The sequence below is a fragment of the Mustela lutreola genome, chromosome 4, assembly GCF_030435805.1.
Source record: "Mustela lutreola isolate mMusLut2 chromosome 4, mMusLut2.pri, whole genome shotgun sequence".
Lineage (NCBI taxonomy): Eukaryota > Metazoa > Chordata > Mammalia > Carnivora > Mustelidae > Mustela > Mustela lutreola.
In genome coordinates this window covers 158,881,320-158,899,561 of record NC_081293.1, presented here as the reverse complement: position 1 = coordinate 158,899,561, position 18,242 = coordinate 158,881,320, and the positions used below count along the sequence as shown (strand labels likewise).

The following is an 18,242-nucleotide window of genomic DNA, read 5'->3' as shown; positions in this document are numbered from 1 at the left end:
AGGCCCAGCAATGCCAAAGCAAGTACAGTTGAAGCTATGGCCCCCTGCAACTTCTGATTCAATGGATCACATTAAGAGAATAGTTCCTTGCGGCACTTGACCAGCCTGGATTGTCCTTAATCCTTTTTCCTTGCTCAGTCCTGCCCTGCTATGGGCACACCATCTCTCCAAGCTTCCATATGCCATCATAACCCCCTCCACTTCTTTCAGGGCAAAGCATCACCGAGACACATAAAGGTTAAAAATCCAGACAGACTGGGTACCTGGGTGGCTCAGTTGGTTAAGCATCTGCTTTCAGCTCAGGTTATGATCTCAGATTCCTGGGATCCTGGAGTCCTCAAGCCCTGCATTAGGCTCCCTGATCTTCAGGGAGCCTGCTTCTCCCTCTCCCTTTGCCTCTCCCTCCACTGGTATTTCTCTCTTGTGGTCCCTCACTCTCTCTCAAATAAATAAAGTCTTAAAAAAAAACAAACAAACAAACAAAAGGAAAAAAACCCCATACAGAAATGGTAAAAAGTTCCAGTATTCATGAGGTTAAAATGACTCGTCTCCAAATACTGTAATTTAGGCCCATCTACGTGTGCATTAAGTTTTACATATGTGCTTGACAGAGTCAAGTCTTAGCTGTAATTAGGGCCAGTGAAATATCACCCTAGACACTGAGGTCATAAAAGGAAACCTCTAACCATTGGCAAATCTCTCAGTGACAGAGCAGGCAACAAACATATCAGAAAGCCAGCTAGACCACTAAAGGCATTCACATTTCAATTTTTTTAAAACACCATGCTGATGGCCCTCTAGGACTCTTGCTCTAAGGGGATGCACACAGCTGAGATTAGAGAAAGGACATTTAATGAAAGTGCAGTATTCCCCAGCAGAAAAAAAATGCAAATATCAGAGTTATAGGTAGGAGGCAGGAAAGTTTGATTATTCTATAATTAAAAATAGATATATACCCAGAAAAGGGTGACCTAAATCTTGATAGAGCATCTGAAGGTTGATAAAGGCAAACAGGAGAAATGTGAGGCAAAAAATCCATAAGGTAATTCCCAGTGGGAAAGATTTTCAAACTGTGGATGTCAGGGAGGATGTTGTCATCATGGCCTTTACTGGAGCAAAGAAAGGGCACATCCAAGGTGCCGGGCTCATAAAGTCATGAGGCTAGAGAAGACCAAGGGTTTTTTATTCTGAGATGTTTATCCATCTGCCATTTAATAGGGAACATGGTAAAATGACACACACTCCTGCCTTGTAATACCAACCACTAAGTCACTTCATCTTCCTAGGCCTCAGTTACCTCAGCTATTAAGAGAGGGAGGTGAACCAGATGATTTCTGAGATCCTGCCCAGCTTTTAAAAAAAGATCATGTCTGTGAAAAATGCTTGCAGGCTTCTACGTTCAGTAACCCACTCCTTTCTAATATGCCACTTTCCCTTCGTGTATTCTGAAACAACTATGACAGCTACACTAACTCTATAAATTACACAATTACTGGCTTGCAGTAACAGAGTATTTCTTATTATTTCTGTGATGATGGGGATCATGGCACCTATGGAGATAACAGAAATGAAGCACAAAATGAAGATCAATCTTTAACATATTCCTCATAGCAAAGACAAGACACTGTTTCTGCCCTTTTCCTCCCACACTACTAGACTGATTTAAGAAAGAAGAAGAAGAAGGCCAGATCAAGCACAGCTTACACAGGAGGAAGTTCAGACTGGAAGTATATTTGCACCACTATGGTCTGTGTGGTCTAGAGGGAAGCACAGTGGGCTAGATCTGGATTCTAGACTGACCACTTCCGGTCACCATGTAAATCTGGACAAGTTATCTAGCTTTTCCTAAATCTGCTTTCTGTTTATAAACAGTAATTATTTCATATGTTTCTTCTACCTCAGAAATGTGCTAAGTACAGAAATAAGTGTGTGAAAATTTTGATTTCTAGGGAGGAAAATGTATTATAGGTGGTAATGGAGCATGTTAATGAAAGCACTGATTTCACACTTTTTTAAAACTCACTTTATAATTAGATCAAAGCAAGCGAGACAGAGAATCACTCAACCAGAGCCAAAAACTGGGTCAAGTAGAAGCAATGAAGCCCATGACAGTGCAGCGCAGATGCATGAAGCCTCAGTCTCCCCAGTGAACTGACCTCGGCTAGACTAGGCTTGAGAGGCACAGGCCTGGCTTATAGACTCTTGGTTGGGGAACAATAACATTTTCCATCTACCTGCATTTTTTTCATTTCTCCCTCCCTCCCTTCTCTTCCCCCTTTCCTGTGCTCCTTCCTTCCACACACTGAAAAATTTTGGACATGGCCCTCAAGCTGCTTCTAAACCTAGTTATTTAAGCAAATGACTAAAGTTTCATAGTCAATAAATGTGACTAAGGGAGCATATGTTCTCTCCAGGTGTCAAGGTCTTTGCTCACAGCATTGTCACTGGCCATTCTCGAAGAGAATCGGGCAGGGAGGCAGAGAAAAAAGGGCAGGGCTGCCCAGGCACTAACAGGTAGGTATGCTAGCCAGTCAGGGGGCCGATCCCATCTCTTTCTTAAGTTTTCTCTTGTATATATTTGTCCTTCTCTCTCAAGCTTCCTTTGTTTCTTTAACTGCCAAGGAAGGAGGGAGAGCTATGTACTGAGTGCTGAACATAGTAAATATTTTTCATTTACTATCTCATTAAGACTAAATATTTATTTCTAACGAAAATAATCCTGTAATAGGGTACAAAGACAGATGAGTAGAGGCCAAAGGACCAGTTAGGGAAAGATAACAAGGGAAAGATGAAGAGGGGCTAAACTGAGATAAACTATATTACAACTGTTTCTATATGGAAAGACATTTCTATTCTGAAATATTATATTTGGAATATTTTGGAATAAAAGTTAGGTTCTATCCAAGTGTAAATAAGGTAAAAAAAAAAAAAAGATTTCTAACTATGGAATACAGAAACTTATGATGCCAAACCAGCTATTCTCCCACCCCCAAATTATAGACTGAATTATATGTATATCTATAACAATGGTAAGAATTACAGCTTTACTTTTTAAGTGTGTCTCTATCCCAAGCATTGTGCTAAGCACTTTATGAACATCTAAGGCCCCAGTAACAAGGAAGGCATTATTACACCTACTTTTAAAAGGAAGAAAACTAAAACTCTGGAAAGCTAACTAATATATACCCAGGGTCACATAAGCAGTAAGGGATAAAGGCAGGACCCAAACACTGGTCTGTCTGCCTCCATAGTCTGTGCTTATTAGATTATGCTATGCTGTCTCCATGTTTATCTTTTTAAGTTTTTGCTTGCATTCCTTTTTACTTCTAGGAATGCTGATTGAGGGGAAAAGGAAGCAAGAGGAAGAGCACCAGCATGGTGGGGAGGGGCACACAAGGCATGTAAGAAGGAAGAAGAGAAAACCACAGCATTTCTCATACCATGGTCCTTGCTTTAGAAGGAAATAGAAACTACAGCTGTTGCACTGAATTAATATGTTTACTTTATATTCCTTGCTATTGCTATGAAGACAGACACTAAGAGGAAGCTATTGCCTCTAAGGGACCCAAGTGCAGCACCATTCATTGCTTAGCCCCTCTGACCACGGGAAGGGCTTACTGGCATGCCCATGGCCAGCACTGACTGCTCATGTTGGGCAAGCTGGGTCTCTCTCTCTCCTTGGCCTGTAGGTGCCACATCTCTGCAGCCTGTTCACATCTCCTGATCCCAGACTTCTTCTTCTCTTCCCCCCGCCTTATTCTGATGACCACAATCCAAGCAAAGAGCAGTGCGGATGGGGCTCACTCATCTGGATTACATTAGCTGCTTGTATTATACTATTTACATTTATGAAATATGGTATCGCGAGACCACATTCAGTAAAACTTTTCCTTAAAAATAGTTTTATTCTTTAATCCACTTTTTATTGGTTAGAAGCAAGACAAAGTGGATCATATATTTAAAAGCAGAGGGAAGAAAAAAGACATATCATTCTAGAAATGTCTAGCAAGCAAATACCCCAAGAATATTTATCCAAGTGGTTACCCTGGTATATCTGAGGGTAAATGTGAAAGCAATTTTCTTGGCTATCATCACTTTAATATGAAATGCAAACCCCAAATACAACCTCAGGCACATTCCTTTAATTTGTGAAAAGTAGTCGTGTTTAGGGAGCACAGACAAAGCTCTTACCTGGCATAACCATGGTCTGCGGAGCCGCTGCATCCGTACTTAAGCAGAGACGTCCACCTTTGGCTAATCTATCGCAGAGCAAGGCGATGTGTTTCTTCAATCGGCTTGTATCTTTGGGTATGTTCAGCTGGCTGCTGAGGCTCAAAGCCTGCTCCTTTGAACTCTTTGATAAGCAAGTCTTTAAGAGGTGGGAAATGGCAGCATCCACGGTTTCTTCCCAGCCCTGAAAGCAAAAACTAATGTTGAATTTATGCAAAGACAACAAATGAGCAAAGTAGGCACTTTATGGCTAAACAGTTATAAGATGGAGAGTTTATGTCCCAGTGTTGGGGGCCTGTTGAGAATTTGGTTTCTAGAATATTTCCTACCAGTCTGGTTTTTGAATTCTAGTTCTGTTGGCTGTTTGACCTTGAGCAAGTTACTTAATTTCTCTTAGCCTCATCCTTATCTACAAATGAGGATACTAAGAGTCTAAAGCTCCAAAGGCTTTATACCAGCTCATTAAATGAGATGGTATATGAAAATCATTTAGTCCTGTGACAGACATAAGGCATAAATAACAATAACACTAATAATCTCAGGTATAGGTATATTTGATGATCTGGATCCTAAAGCTGCCAGGATTATAGTTCATTTTGCTTCATCTTTCTACTGAAGGAGAACTGGCCAGCACAAAGAGGACCTTTGGAGATCTTGGGGGGAAACTGGAATGAAAGGAAAACCCTAGTGTCTCTCTCAGCTACTAGACCCACAGTCTTAGGGTTGCAGGTGGAGACCAGAGGAGTTTATTTCAAGAGGAATTTTTGAGACACAATCCTATCTAGTCCATTTCACTGTCCAGGTGACCAAAAAATGACACAAAGTGAGGAAGTGGGCCATAGACCCCATTTTTGCTGGGACTAGTATGGTTGTGCTATAGTGCAGACCTCGAGAAGTACAATGCCATCTCAGCACCATGAAGGCTGCAATCCTAGTAATACCAATGCCGGGTGAGGACCGTGTCATAGAAGGTACCAGCACCAGCAGGACTGGCATGAGGAGGCACTACACTCAGATGGGTTCAGATAATAATAGAGCAAGAAGCAGGAGGAGTCAGCTCATGAGCTCCCATTGGGCATTGCCAGGGAGTCTTGGAGATAGCTGGGTAAGATTTTCATAGAGGTCTGGAGGTCCTAAGAAGCACAATAGGCAAGGCTAAGTGAAATCTTGGTATTGTTACCAATGCCATTTGCACCCAGAGATTGGTAAAACCTAGAGCACCACAGGTATGACAATCAAAATGAAACTATAAAGGAAAACACTAAATGAATTTATTTTTATAGAATGCTATAGAGCATATAGCATCTATAGAACATATAGAATTCTTATATACCCCTTATATAAGAGGTAAGAAACCTGAGACTCAGATGGAACCCCTGGGAAGCCTACTGTTAGCACTGCTCCATCTGAGGAGCAGATACCCGAACTGGATTAGGTTACTCTCACCCTGTGCTGTAGTGACGGCTGCATGTTTGGTTTCCCCACGAGAATGCCTGAAGTTCTCTGCACCCCTAGCACTATGCTTGATAAATAGAGGGTGATCGGGGTGCCTGGGTGGCTCAGTGGTTAAGCTGCTGCCTTCGGCTCGGGTCATGATCTCAGGGTCCTGGGATCGAGCCCCGCGTCGGGCTCTCTGCTCAGCAGGGAGCCTGCTTCCTCCTCTCTCTCTGCCTGCCTCTCTGCCTGCTTGTGATCTCTCTCCGTCAAATAAATAAATAAAAATCTTTAAAAAAAAAATAGAGGGTGATCAAGAAATGTGTTAGCTGGACAGAGAGACTGTTAAGGCACAGAACTAAGTTGGGAGGACTTTGGAGTCCAGTCTTGTGGGATTTTCCTAGGACCTTGTTTGCAATAGCAACCATCTGCATAGGCATGGTTGTCTTCACAGTCCAAAATGACTACTTTTGGAGGCAGTTCACTCCTTTCAGCAACATGTGTAACCTTCAGAAAGCTATTTTTATAGTGAACCAAAATATGCTCCATTGGCCCTGAGTCTACCCTCCAAAGCCATGCACAATAAATCTAACCTCTCTTCTACATGATAGTCCTTTATATCTATGAAGACAGCAATTCTGTACCCTCTCCTCCAGAATAAATAGCCTCAGTTCCTCCAGCTCTTCCCTATATAAACATGGTTTCAAGTTTTCTCTCCATCCTGACAACTTGTATTTGAATGAGTTCCAATTTTAAATACTTAAGAATTTATACAGCTAACTAGAGAAGCCCAAACTGACCCCCAAGACACCAGGTTGGGGTTGGAAGTGCAGGGTAGGAAACAGCCATCCCTCCCATTTACTGTGAATTCTCCCTGCCAGCCTGGAATTTGGTTGCCTCTGATCTCTTGGCAGCTGCCTCAACTCTTGATTCACAATGAGCGACCAGATGACTAAACTCTGGACCTTTTCCATACTCACCACATCTTCCTTCTGCACCTATGGAGTTGGTTCTTTACACTTAAGTGCAAATTCCATGTATGTCCACTAGAGAACTTCCCGCTAATTGCCAAACTTAAGTGTTTTTACTCTACTGAGCCTTTATAGATACTACTGGCCAAATTAGGATACAAATTAATTACAGTGATCTTGAAAATCCTTTCAAAAGATGTCAAATCCTTTCAAAAGATGTGAAAACGCCTCCCACCCCAAACCACTGAAGAATAATAAACCATTAGTTACCATAAAGACATCACTACACAACCACCCAAATCTAAACTAGACCACTACCTAAAACTGAATTTGTATTTCAAGATAATGGGTTTAAGACAAAATAATAAACCAGGTGAACCAGAGAATATATTTTCAAGTTGCTTTTGGAGCCACTGACAAAGAACTCTGGAGTATTAAAAGGTAAGATCTTTGCATATAATTTGGCATTTGTGGGGGCTGTGGTCATTGCAGCATTAAAACAGTTCCTACTGTTTTATAGACTATTTGTCTAAGCAAACTACTATTTCAATAAGTAGATTACAGTAGCATATTAGATAATTTAAGTTGATATGGCATTTAGTTAACATGAATTTCCTCTCTTACTGCCAACTTGCAGATCAAGTAAAAAACCATGTCATGTTTAGATAGTTGGCATGGATATTTCTTTAATATAATGAGGCATAATGCCAATACTTCAGAAGAATTGCTACTAAAATACAGGACTATTATCTAGAAGGACTATATTGCTAAGTAAACTCCAAATGATACTAAAAGGTATAAAGGAGAGCACATATTGCATGGAGCACTGAGTGTTATATGTAAACTATGAATCCTGGAAAACAACATCGGGAACACTGAAAAGAAATTTTTTAAAAAGAAAGAAAATTTCAGAAAAACAATAAAAAAAACTCTTCAAAATGAAAAAAAAAACTAATAATGTACTGTATGGTGACTAACATAACAATAAAAAAAGGAATGTTTATGAGACAAACGAAGAGACTTTGAAATGGGAGTTTTTAAATAAAAATGCAATGTGATAATTTGCTGATCAAACACATAGCATACTTACCGCATGAAATGTGAGACAAAAATATGTGGAAATGCAGAATCTTCAAATGTGAGAAGCACTTTAAAGGTAAGCTATTTTAACCTTTTTTTTTTTTTTTTGGTGTTTGAATCCACCACCTTTATTTACAGCTCTCAAATTAACAAGTTTAATGTTTAGTTTTAATGTCTACAAACACACACACACACACACAATGCACACACCTAACCTTTATCCTTTATAGCTGAGTATCAATTGTACTAATAATTTTGCCTCTTCTACTTGTAAGAGTGGAATAAAAATCTTAATTTTGGGGAAATTGTGCTAGAAGTAGCTGGAAGGGGAGAAAATACAAAGCATATGTACTTCATTAAGAACTGATTTTAGTTTTCAAATCCTAGCTATCCCATGTGTGGCTTTTAGAAAACAACAGCAGGTAGTAAGTAAATAAAATGTAAATAAATTTAAGGGGCACCAGGGTGGCTCAGTGGGTTAAGCATCTGCCTTTGGCTCAGGTCCTTGTCTCAGGGTCCTGGGATTGTCCTTCCCACCCCTGTCAGACTCTCTGCTCAGTGGGGAGTTAGCTTCATTCTCTCCCTCTGTGCCACCCCACCCCCCACTCATGCTTAGGCTCTCTCTCTCTCTCTCTCTAAAATAAATAAATAAAATCTTTTAAAAATTAAAAAAAATAAATTTAAATGTACGTTACTCTGTTTTTATCTTCTTTAAAACCTCTGTCAGTATTAGAAACTGATTTATTTATTGGTTTTTTTTTTTTTTTTTTTTTGGTGCTTACTTCGTCTAGTTTAGTATTGATAATTAGGGTTTTCTTTTGTTCCCAAGGTCTTGGCTCAACCCTATGCAGTAACTTTACTTTTGTCTTAGTCCTTGCTACCTGAGCCTCTACACTGGGAGCCTGCTTCTGTCACTACTTGATGGACTGGGGCTGCCTTGGTCCTACCAAATGCCCTCTAAGGAACTGGGCCCAACAGGTGTGCCCCTGCTGCTTGACTTGGACTGCCAGTCTGCCTGCTGCATGATTCCCCCAACAAGATTTTCCAGTCCTTAGTGTTCACATTTCACCTGCTGGTGTGGAGGCTGCTATACCATGCTGGTCCCCGATGCCTCTCTGTACCAGTGTGACATCCCATTTCCATGAGCCAGCTTTTTAAATTCAAGGCATTGGTCTCTCTGATCTGTTTCTCCTCCTGACTAAAGTCAGTCCACTGAGCTATGCTTTCTGCTAACCAGAGAGCAGGCACCCATGGCTGAGTTTCTGACTTCTGCTCTACCTGCCCTGCTACTCTGCACTGGTCACTATGCCTAAATAACCACATGAGAAAGTGGCTTATGAGAAACAGTGAGAAGCAGCAAGTTTGACCACATTTGTAAAGTTACTTTCCTGGTGTATCAACCAAAAATAACCCAAGGGAAAAAGTAAACCAGAAGAGTATTCTCAGAACACCTACGTATTAAGACAACTGAGTTGAAGACAGCTACCCCTAAGATACTAGGTTCTGACTTAACCTCATTAACTGCCCCTTCATTGTATGATCTCAGATAAATCACTTAAAATCTGTGAGCTATGTGTGAGGTCTCCAAAGAACAGGAATAACACTATTTGCCATGCCAGTGTGAATGATAAGGCACTCTGAAATCTTAAGTAGAAGATACTATGAGAAAAAAGCACATATATTCAATCCGACTTTTAAAAAAAATTAGAAAATACAAACACACCATTGAAATCCAATGTACAAAGTAACATCTTTAAATTGTTATTCAAATTATAAACGTCTGCAGATTTATGTTTATAATGGAAACACTACCACAACCTTAACTATAGTAGTATGACGGGGGAGGGACACAAAATGGAGTTACTAACTGTGCACCTTGTCAGTTCTAAGGGAGAGAGGAAAGGTAAAAGAGGCTCTCTGTCTAAAGCAGTAAATGGAGACTATGTAGCCATTATCCAGGTTTCAGCTAAGGGGGGGGGGGAACTATCAGAAATATCTTACATTATAAATTTGAAAAAAAAAAACCTTTACAGCATATTCATTTATCTGAAAAATAAAACCGTATCAAAGAAGAATAAAATTCCTCCTGAACAGATGTAAAGGATTCACAATGAGAAGTCTTTGGTATTTATGATTGCTCCAGGGAGTCTTACGGTCATTAATACTTTGTATTACATAGTATCGTGTCATACTCAGCAAAGATAAGCTAAAACTAACCACAGGAAGGGTCACTGCAAACCCAAGTACAAATAAAACTTAGTGCTATTATTTGTAAATCATACATTTTAGAACACAAAAGAATTTTTCAGGATTTATCTAGGTTCAGGATATTTCCGAAGAATAGACTGTGTTCAATGAATCTTCCTCTCATGCAGAGGGCTCAACATGTTGAGCTATTTACCTTTGAAAAGTCCCTTTGAACTTAAAGCACAATAAAATTAATTTTTTAAAAATGATACCAAGCTGAAGGGGATTAAAAGAACATATATGGTAATGAGAACGGAGTAATGTCTAGAATTGTTGGTTCACTATATTGTACACCTAAAATTAATAGAATATTGTATATTAACTATACTGGAAATAGAATTCTAAAACATAGGGGAAAATGACCAAAAAATAAACATAAACCTTTAAGAATTAAAAAAAAGAATGACACCAAACTGTCTGGCCTCTATGGCAGTTTAATAAGTTTTAGATTCTTACACAACAATTTTTTATAAAATAAAGCTTTAAAAAATCACTTAAAATGTTTCAACCTATCACTAATAAAATGAAACACTTGCCATTCATTCTTTTTAAATTTTACACTGAAGTGATTTATTGGATTTTTGGAGTTCTCTATTTCTTAGCTGTAGAAGTCTAATTCACATTTCAACCCAAAGTAGAACGGGGTACTGGGCTTATCAACACTGCTTTGTGAAAAATGAAGCACACTGCTTCCTAATGGATGACAATCTAAAAACTCTAGCAAACAGAAGACAAGTGACCTTCATAGAGTTTACCTGCAGTATAACCAGAAAGCCCGAGGTTGTTTCAAACCAATGTACTCTGATCCTGTTTTCTTAAGCTTATGTTTTGCATTCGGCTGTACTCCCATTCTGACCCCAATGTTATCTACAGTGGATTACTTGAATTATCATAAAACTTGATCCTGGATAGCCATATTCATTTTTTCTTTTTTAAAGATAGATTTATTTATTTATTTATTTATTTATTTATTTATAAATAGATCACAAGCAGGCAGAGAGAGAGAGAGGAGGAAGCAGGCTCCCTGCTGAGCAGAGAGCCCGATGCGGGGCTCTATCCTGGGATCGTGGGATCATGACCTGAGCCAAAGGCAGAGGCTTTAACCCACTGAGCCACCCAGGTGCCCCAGCCATATTCATTTTTCTAAATGTTTTATTTATTTATTTATTTATTTATTTGAGAGAGAGAGAGAGAGAGATACAGTGTATGAATGGAACATCTAGGGAGAGGGGACTCCATGTCAAAAATGAGGGACTTGTGAAGGGTGGAAATGGGAAGGAGAAATTCATGAATACAAGTTTCAGAGAAGAATTAAATTTGCTAACCTTTTCCTAACATTACATTGAAAATTAGTATCTGTCATATTAGCCAGTGAAAACACAAGTAATATTTTCAGAGATCAGCCTGAGATCACACTGTAAACCGCCACAACTGCTTAATATATGTAGTTACTTAGATGGGATGGCGTATATGTTTGTGTATTTGTTTGTTGTTTTTAACTGATAGAAGTTACTTTCATCCAAAGAAAATTAATGAAATTAAAAAATAGATCTTGACCATTATGCTACAAAGCACTTCTTTCCCATTTCATTATGTCTTATAATCTAGTGGCATCAGATCATCTTAGGCTCCTTTTACTAAACTGCATTTTAGAAAATATCACATGAGGTCTTCTCCCAGAAAATTTATGGGCAAAATTAACATATTCACAGAACCAAAATTTAAATCAGCTTCTGGAGTCAAATGAATAATCTGCATATAATTAAATAAGATTTTACTCCATATGATCTATGCCAGTTTAGATGGTCAAACTTTCAGAAGAATTCATCAAAGATTTAGTACCTGCAAAACTACTGAAACTAACACCTAGGGATGGTCTGAGGACACCATATCCCCTGAAAACATAACAATGGTCAGACTTGACTCTGATGAGTCTGAATTATAGTTGCTTGTTTCAGGGGCTCACTATTATGAATACTTGGAGCAGCCACTCCTATAATAAAATTGTAAGATACATTGGGTTACAGACTCCCTACATACCCACATATCTGATGGAGTCTGGGGAACCTTAACAAAGTCAGGACACAAGAAGGACTGTGTGAACAAAATAAAGGCATCAACTCCTCCCCTGATGATGCTGTGTTCTTAGCAATCTCAAAGAACAAGGAATGACCAAACTCAGGGGAATGTGTCCAAAGAAAAAATGAAACCACTGATTTAAATATGAAGATGTACGGGATCCTTTTCTTTCTGTTTTTCTCTCTCCCTTTAATTAGTTTGAATTCTTCAGAACCACCCAGTAGCTTCACTATTTTAAGATGTGACTACCTGCTTCTTTCTCAGTCAAGGCTACCAATGGATCTGAAACAGCTACAAGAAGGTCCACATACTAGGTTTCTATTTCTATTTTCTTTTAAACAGAATTCTGGAGAAGTAAGGAGATAAGGTATTTAGAATGATATCTGAAATTACTGAATGGCACATCATTCAATGTTAGTGTCATTTTTTACAGTGATCAAGCTAAGGTAACAGAAATACAACAGCACAAATCTCAAAGTGCAATAGTAATTATTTATAATATGGTATGTTTATCCTTATATTGTTCCTAATTTTAAATGTATTTGTCCATTTAATAAAGCACTAATTTGAATCAATATAGTCATTTATTTTAAGAATAGTTATTTAGAAAAAAAAAAGAATATTTATTTAGAGTGGACTGATACAAGACCTTACACTAAATATTGTGAGGTTAAAATCAGATATGCATTTTATCTTCAAGTAACTTTCGCTCAAGTAATAACATAAGAATATATACAAAAATATGATGAAGGAAACAAAATGTATTTGGAAAAAGGTTTAGGTAAAGTGCTTTTCAAATGATTTTGTTTTAGCCTCCTTCCTAGAAGAACATCAAGAATTACCTGCCAATAATTTATTCAAGATAGGTCTTTACACTTGTCTACATAATAAGGTAGTTCCTCATTAGTTTGGTGCAAAAATCAATATATTCATTGAGTTCATTCCAGTGCTATGTGAAATAAACCACAAGTCAATTAAATTTGTCCATTAAATTTTCTATTATAGAATCTAACAGGAAGACATAAGACATATAGATGGCCAACAGACACATGAAAAGATGCTCGACATCACTGATCATCAAGGCAATATAAACCAAAGCTACAGTAAAATACCACCTCATACCTCTCAGAATGGCTAATATCAACAACACAAAAAACACCAGGTATAGGCAATGATGTGAAGGAAGTGGAACCCTCTTGCTCTGTTGATGGGAAGGAAAATTGGTGCAGCCACTCTGGAAAACAGCATGGATATTTCTCAAAAAGTTAAAAATAGAACTTCCGGGATGCCTGGATGGCTCAGTCAGTTAAGCGTCTGCCTTTAGCTCAGGTCATGATCCCAGGGTCCTGGGATCAAGTACTACATGAGGCCTTTTGCTCAGTGGGGGGTCTGCTTCTCTTCCTGCCTGTTCTGCCTGCTCTACCTGCTGCTCCCCATCCTTGTGCTCCCTCTCTCTCTCTCTGACAAATAAATAAATAAATAAATTTTTTAAAAAAAATAGACCTCCCCTATGATACAGCAATCACAGTAATGGTATCTACCCAAAGAATATGAAAATACAAATTTAAAGGGATACATGCACCTTGATGTTTATAGTAGCATTATCTATAATAATCAGGTTATGGACATAGCCAAACTGTTCATCGACTGATGAATGGATAAAAAAGATGTGATACATTAAGCCATAAAAAGGAATGAAATCTTGCCATCTGCAACAACATGGATGGAGCCAAAGAATATTATACTAAGCAAAATAAGTCAGCCAGAGAAAGACAATGTCATACGATCTCACATATATGTGGAATTTAAGAAACAAAACAAATGAGCATAGGGGATAAAAAGAGTGAGGCAAACCAAGAAATGGACTCTTAACTATAGAAAACAAATTGATGATCACCAGAGGGGAGCTGGATGCAGGGATGGGTTAAATAGATGATGAGGTTATGGAGGCCACTTGTGGTGATGAGTACCAGGTGATGTATGGAAGTGATCAATCACTATATTGTACACCTGAAACTAATATTACACTCTACATTAACTAACTGGAATTTAATTTTAAAAATTTTTAAAAAGACTTCAGTAAGATTACCTGGTCAAAAGTTTCCCCATGGAATCAAATTGTTCATTTTTGTAAATCCTCTAGTTTAGACTCAAATCTTGCCTGGTATTTTCTGTGTGATCATGGGCATACTTCCTCATCTGTAAACTGGAACTAACAGTCCTGAGACAAGGCTGTGAGTGCAAATAGTTTACCTGAGCGCTGACCCAAGAAGTAACAGTGGGTAGTGAGGAAGGGACTGGGAAGGGGGAGAAGCCAATACACTGTGCTGTCAAGCAATTAACGCTAAAGGCAACTGTGCAATCCTGCTGGACAGCTCTGGGAGGTAGTGTACCTTGGACTTGGTAAAGTACCTTGGACTTTCCTGGTTAGAGGGATAAGGAAGCTGGGGTATTAATCTACCAGTTCCTACTAGTCATTGACTGAATACAGTGGCTGTACAGCCTCTGCTAAACAGGAAGAGTCCTCAGGCAAAATGCTGCACACGTTCAAAAGGCAGAAATTCTCGGGAATGGTGGGAGGTGAAGAGATATGGGCAGATCACACATAGTATCTGCTACAATCCCCTACTTCAAAGACACATAGTGTGGATTAAATGGGGTAACATATATAGAGTCCTTGGTCAATACATAATACTTAATAATTCTCAATAAAATTTAATTTTCTAACAATATTTTTTTATTTCTTTAAACTTTTTTTTTTCAGTGCTCCAAGTTTCATTGTTTATGCATCACACCCCGTGCTCCACGCAGTATGTGGCCTCCTTAAAATCCACCACCAGGTTTACCCAACCTCCCAACCACCTCCCTTCCAAAACCGACAGTTGTTTCTCAGAGTCCACAGTCTCTTATGGTTCATCTCCCCCTTCGATTTCCCCCAACTCCCTTCTCCTTACCTTCTCCCAATTTCCTCCATGTTACTCCTTATGCTCCACAAGTAAGTGAAACCATATGATAATTGACTCTCTCTGCTTGACTTCTTTCACTCAGCATAATCTCTTCCAGTCCTGTCCATGTTGCTACAAAACTGGGGTATTCATCCTTTCTGATGGAGGCATAATACTCCATAATATATATGGACCATATCTTCCTTATCCATTTGTCCGTTGAAGGGCATCTTGGCTCTTTCCACATTTTGGTGACCATGGCCATTGCTGCTATGAACAGATGGCCCTTCTTTTCACTACATCTGTATCTTTGGGGTAAATACCCAGTAGTGCAATTGCAGGGTCATAGGGAAGCTCTATTTTTAATTTCTTAAGGAATCTCCACACTGTTCTCCAAACTGGCTGCACCAACTTGTATTTCCACCAACAGCATAAGAGGGTTCCCCTTTCTCCACATCCTCTCCTTGTCGTGTTCCTGATCTCAAAGGTTGCAGCATTCCCATTGAGATCAGGAACACGACAAGGATGCCCACTCTCATCACTCTTGTTCAACATAGTACTAGAAGTCCTAGCAACAGCAATCAGACAACAAAGAGAAATAAAAGATGTCCAAATTGGCAATGAAGAAGTCAAACTCCCTCTCTTCGCAGATATGTGATACTTTATATGGAAAACCCAAAAGACTCCACCCCCAAACTACTAGAACTCATACAGCAATTCAGTAATGTGGCAGGATACAAAGTCAATGTACAGAAATCAGTTGCTTTCTTATACACTAACAATGAAAACACAGAAAGCAAAATTAGAGAATCAATTCCATTTACTATAGCACCAAGAACCACAAGATACCTGGGAATAAACCTAACCAAAGAGGTAAAGGATCTGTACTTGAAGGACTACAGAACACTCATAAAAGAAATCGAAGAAGACACAAAAAGATGGAAGACCATTCCATGCTCTTGGATTGGAAGAATAAACATTGTTAAAATGTCTATACTGCCTAGAGCAATCTATACTTTTAATGCCATTCCGATCAAAATTCCACCAGTATTTTTCAAAGAGCTGGAGCAAATAATCCTGAAATTTGTATGGAATCAGAAGAGACCCTGAATTGCTAAAGAAATGTTGAAAAAGAAAAACAAAACTGGGGGCATCACGTTGCCTGATTTCAAGCTTTACTACAAAGCTGTGATCACCAAGACAGCATGGTACTGGCATAAAAACAGACACATAGACCAGTGCAACAGAGTAGAGAGCCCAGATATAGACCCTCAACTCTATGGTCAAATAGTCTTTGACAAAGCAGGAAAAAATATACAGTGGAAAAAAGACAGTCTCTTCAATAAATGATGCTGGGAAAATTGGACAGCTACATGTAGAAGAATGAAACTCGACCATTCTCTTACACTACACACAAAGATAAACTCAAAATGGATAAAAGACCTCAACGTGAGACAGGAATCCATCAGAATGCTAGAGAAGAACATAGGCAGTAACCTCTTCGATATCAGCCACAGCAAGTTCTTTCAAGATATGTCTCCAAAGGCAAAGGAAACAAAAGCAAAGATGAACTTTTGGGACCTCATCAAGATCAAAAGCTTCTGAACAGCAAAGGAAGCCATCAAGAAAACAAAGAGGCAACCCATGGAATAGGAGAAGATATTTGCAAATGGCAGTACAGACAAAAGGCTGATATCCAGGATCTATAAAGAACTTCTCAAACTCAACACACACAAAACAGATAATCATATCAAAAAACGGGCAGAAGACATGAACAGATACTTCTCCAATGAAGACATACAAATGGCTATCAGACACATGAAAAAATGTTCATTATCACTAGCCATCAGGGAGATTCAAATTAAAACCACATTGAGATACCACCTTATACCAGTTAGAATATCTTAGAATCGCCAAAACTAACATTATTTTGAACTGTAGGAAGCAAGCCTATCTCTCTCTCTCACAATCACTCTCTCCCTCTCCTTCCTCTGTATGTATGTGTGATTTCTCTCCTTTTTTCTCTACAAAACAGGAATCCTCTAATTAGTGGTTTACAGGACTTGGTTCTGAAACTGCTGCAAACTATACAGAAACATTTATAACCCTGAATTATAATAAATGGGTTAGAATGCAACTAACCACTGCCATTAAGCCACAGAAATTAGATTTTATTTCCAAGAAAGTGGAAACTCTCACTATTCTAAAGGCAAAAAGTGAAGCATATTCCTGTTAACAATTTCAGTTATTTCATCTGAATATTCATATTCACTGTGTTGGGAGAGAAGATCTGGGTTCTTGCAGTTTTCATAAATGACATATAGGGAAATTTAAACTCAGATTTCATGTTATGCAATCTGCCAGATTAAAAGTGTTAGCAATAGGTACTCAATCTTCATTACTTTTCACAGCTTTTTTGTGGCTTTCTCTTAAAAAATCAGCAACTAATAGGTTTTTTTTCTATTTATATGAAATCTGCTTCTGGTCAAGAATGTCTACTCCAAGATAGAAAGCCAAGGCCTTGCCTTTTTCAGTAACTTTCTTGTCCCCAACTCAAACTATGCAGAGGTTTCCTCTTAAAAAATGACTATAGTTATAATTTTTATAATTATACTTAAAATTACATTCCATCAATTCCAGGAATTTCTCCCCCCACATTTTAACATCTCTGAAATAGTGATGTATTTTATCTAACAACTGCTGGCTTCCAGGCTCCAATAATGCTATCATTGTCAGTGTCTGTGTATGCACAATCTCTGTCCAAATTGGTCTTATATTGTCATTTCAACTGACATGTGTGCAATGCTCAGATGCTCAGACTCTCCTATTGAACTGTCATTTAAGATATCTTTTTAAAATTATGCTATGACTTACTGAATAAAAAAGTTGAAATGGGGCAGTAGGAAATATAAATTTGAAATTACTGAAGCAAATATTCATGACAGAAGAATGACAACAATTCATATTATCTTGCAAAAGCAAAAGCTAAGTGCTTTCCAGGATGTAAGACAAGAAGATACAGATAGAAAAAATGTGTTGTATTTTGTTACTGAGATACATGCACACAGGTTACCATCCTGTGCCAACCAATATAATTGAAGTAGGAGAAGTTACCAAATCCCTGGAATAGATGTGGTTTGATTAATTAATGTATTACATAGAACTATTGTTCAAGCAATAAACATCAATTTGCCTAAAATTTCCTGTTAACTCTGAATGGAAGCTACTCAGCTTTCAGCAATATATGATTCAACTG

The 18,242-nt window shown here is 38.5% G+C and overlaps 1 protein-coding gene across 3 annotated transcripts in view; it reads right to left on the bottom strand.

The window, feature by feature from the left end:
- BBS9 (Bardet-Biedl syndrome 9) overlaps nt 1-18,242 on the bottom strand; it is a 464,985-nt gene that overhangs the window by 72,165 nt on the left and 374,578 nt on the right. For all 3 annotated transcript variants that reach the window (XM_059171518.1, XM_059171519.1, XM_059171516.1), the window contains one exon: nt 4,192-4,414. In XM_059171518.1, the coding sequence (XP_059027501.1) occupies nt 4,192-4,414 (223 nt within the window). The remainder of the gene's footprint in view (nt 1-4,191; nt 4,415-18,242) is intronic.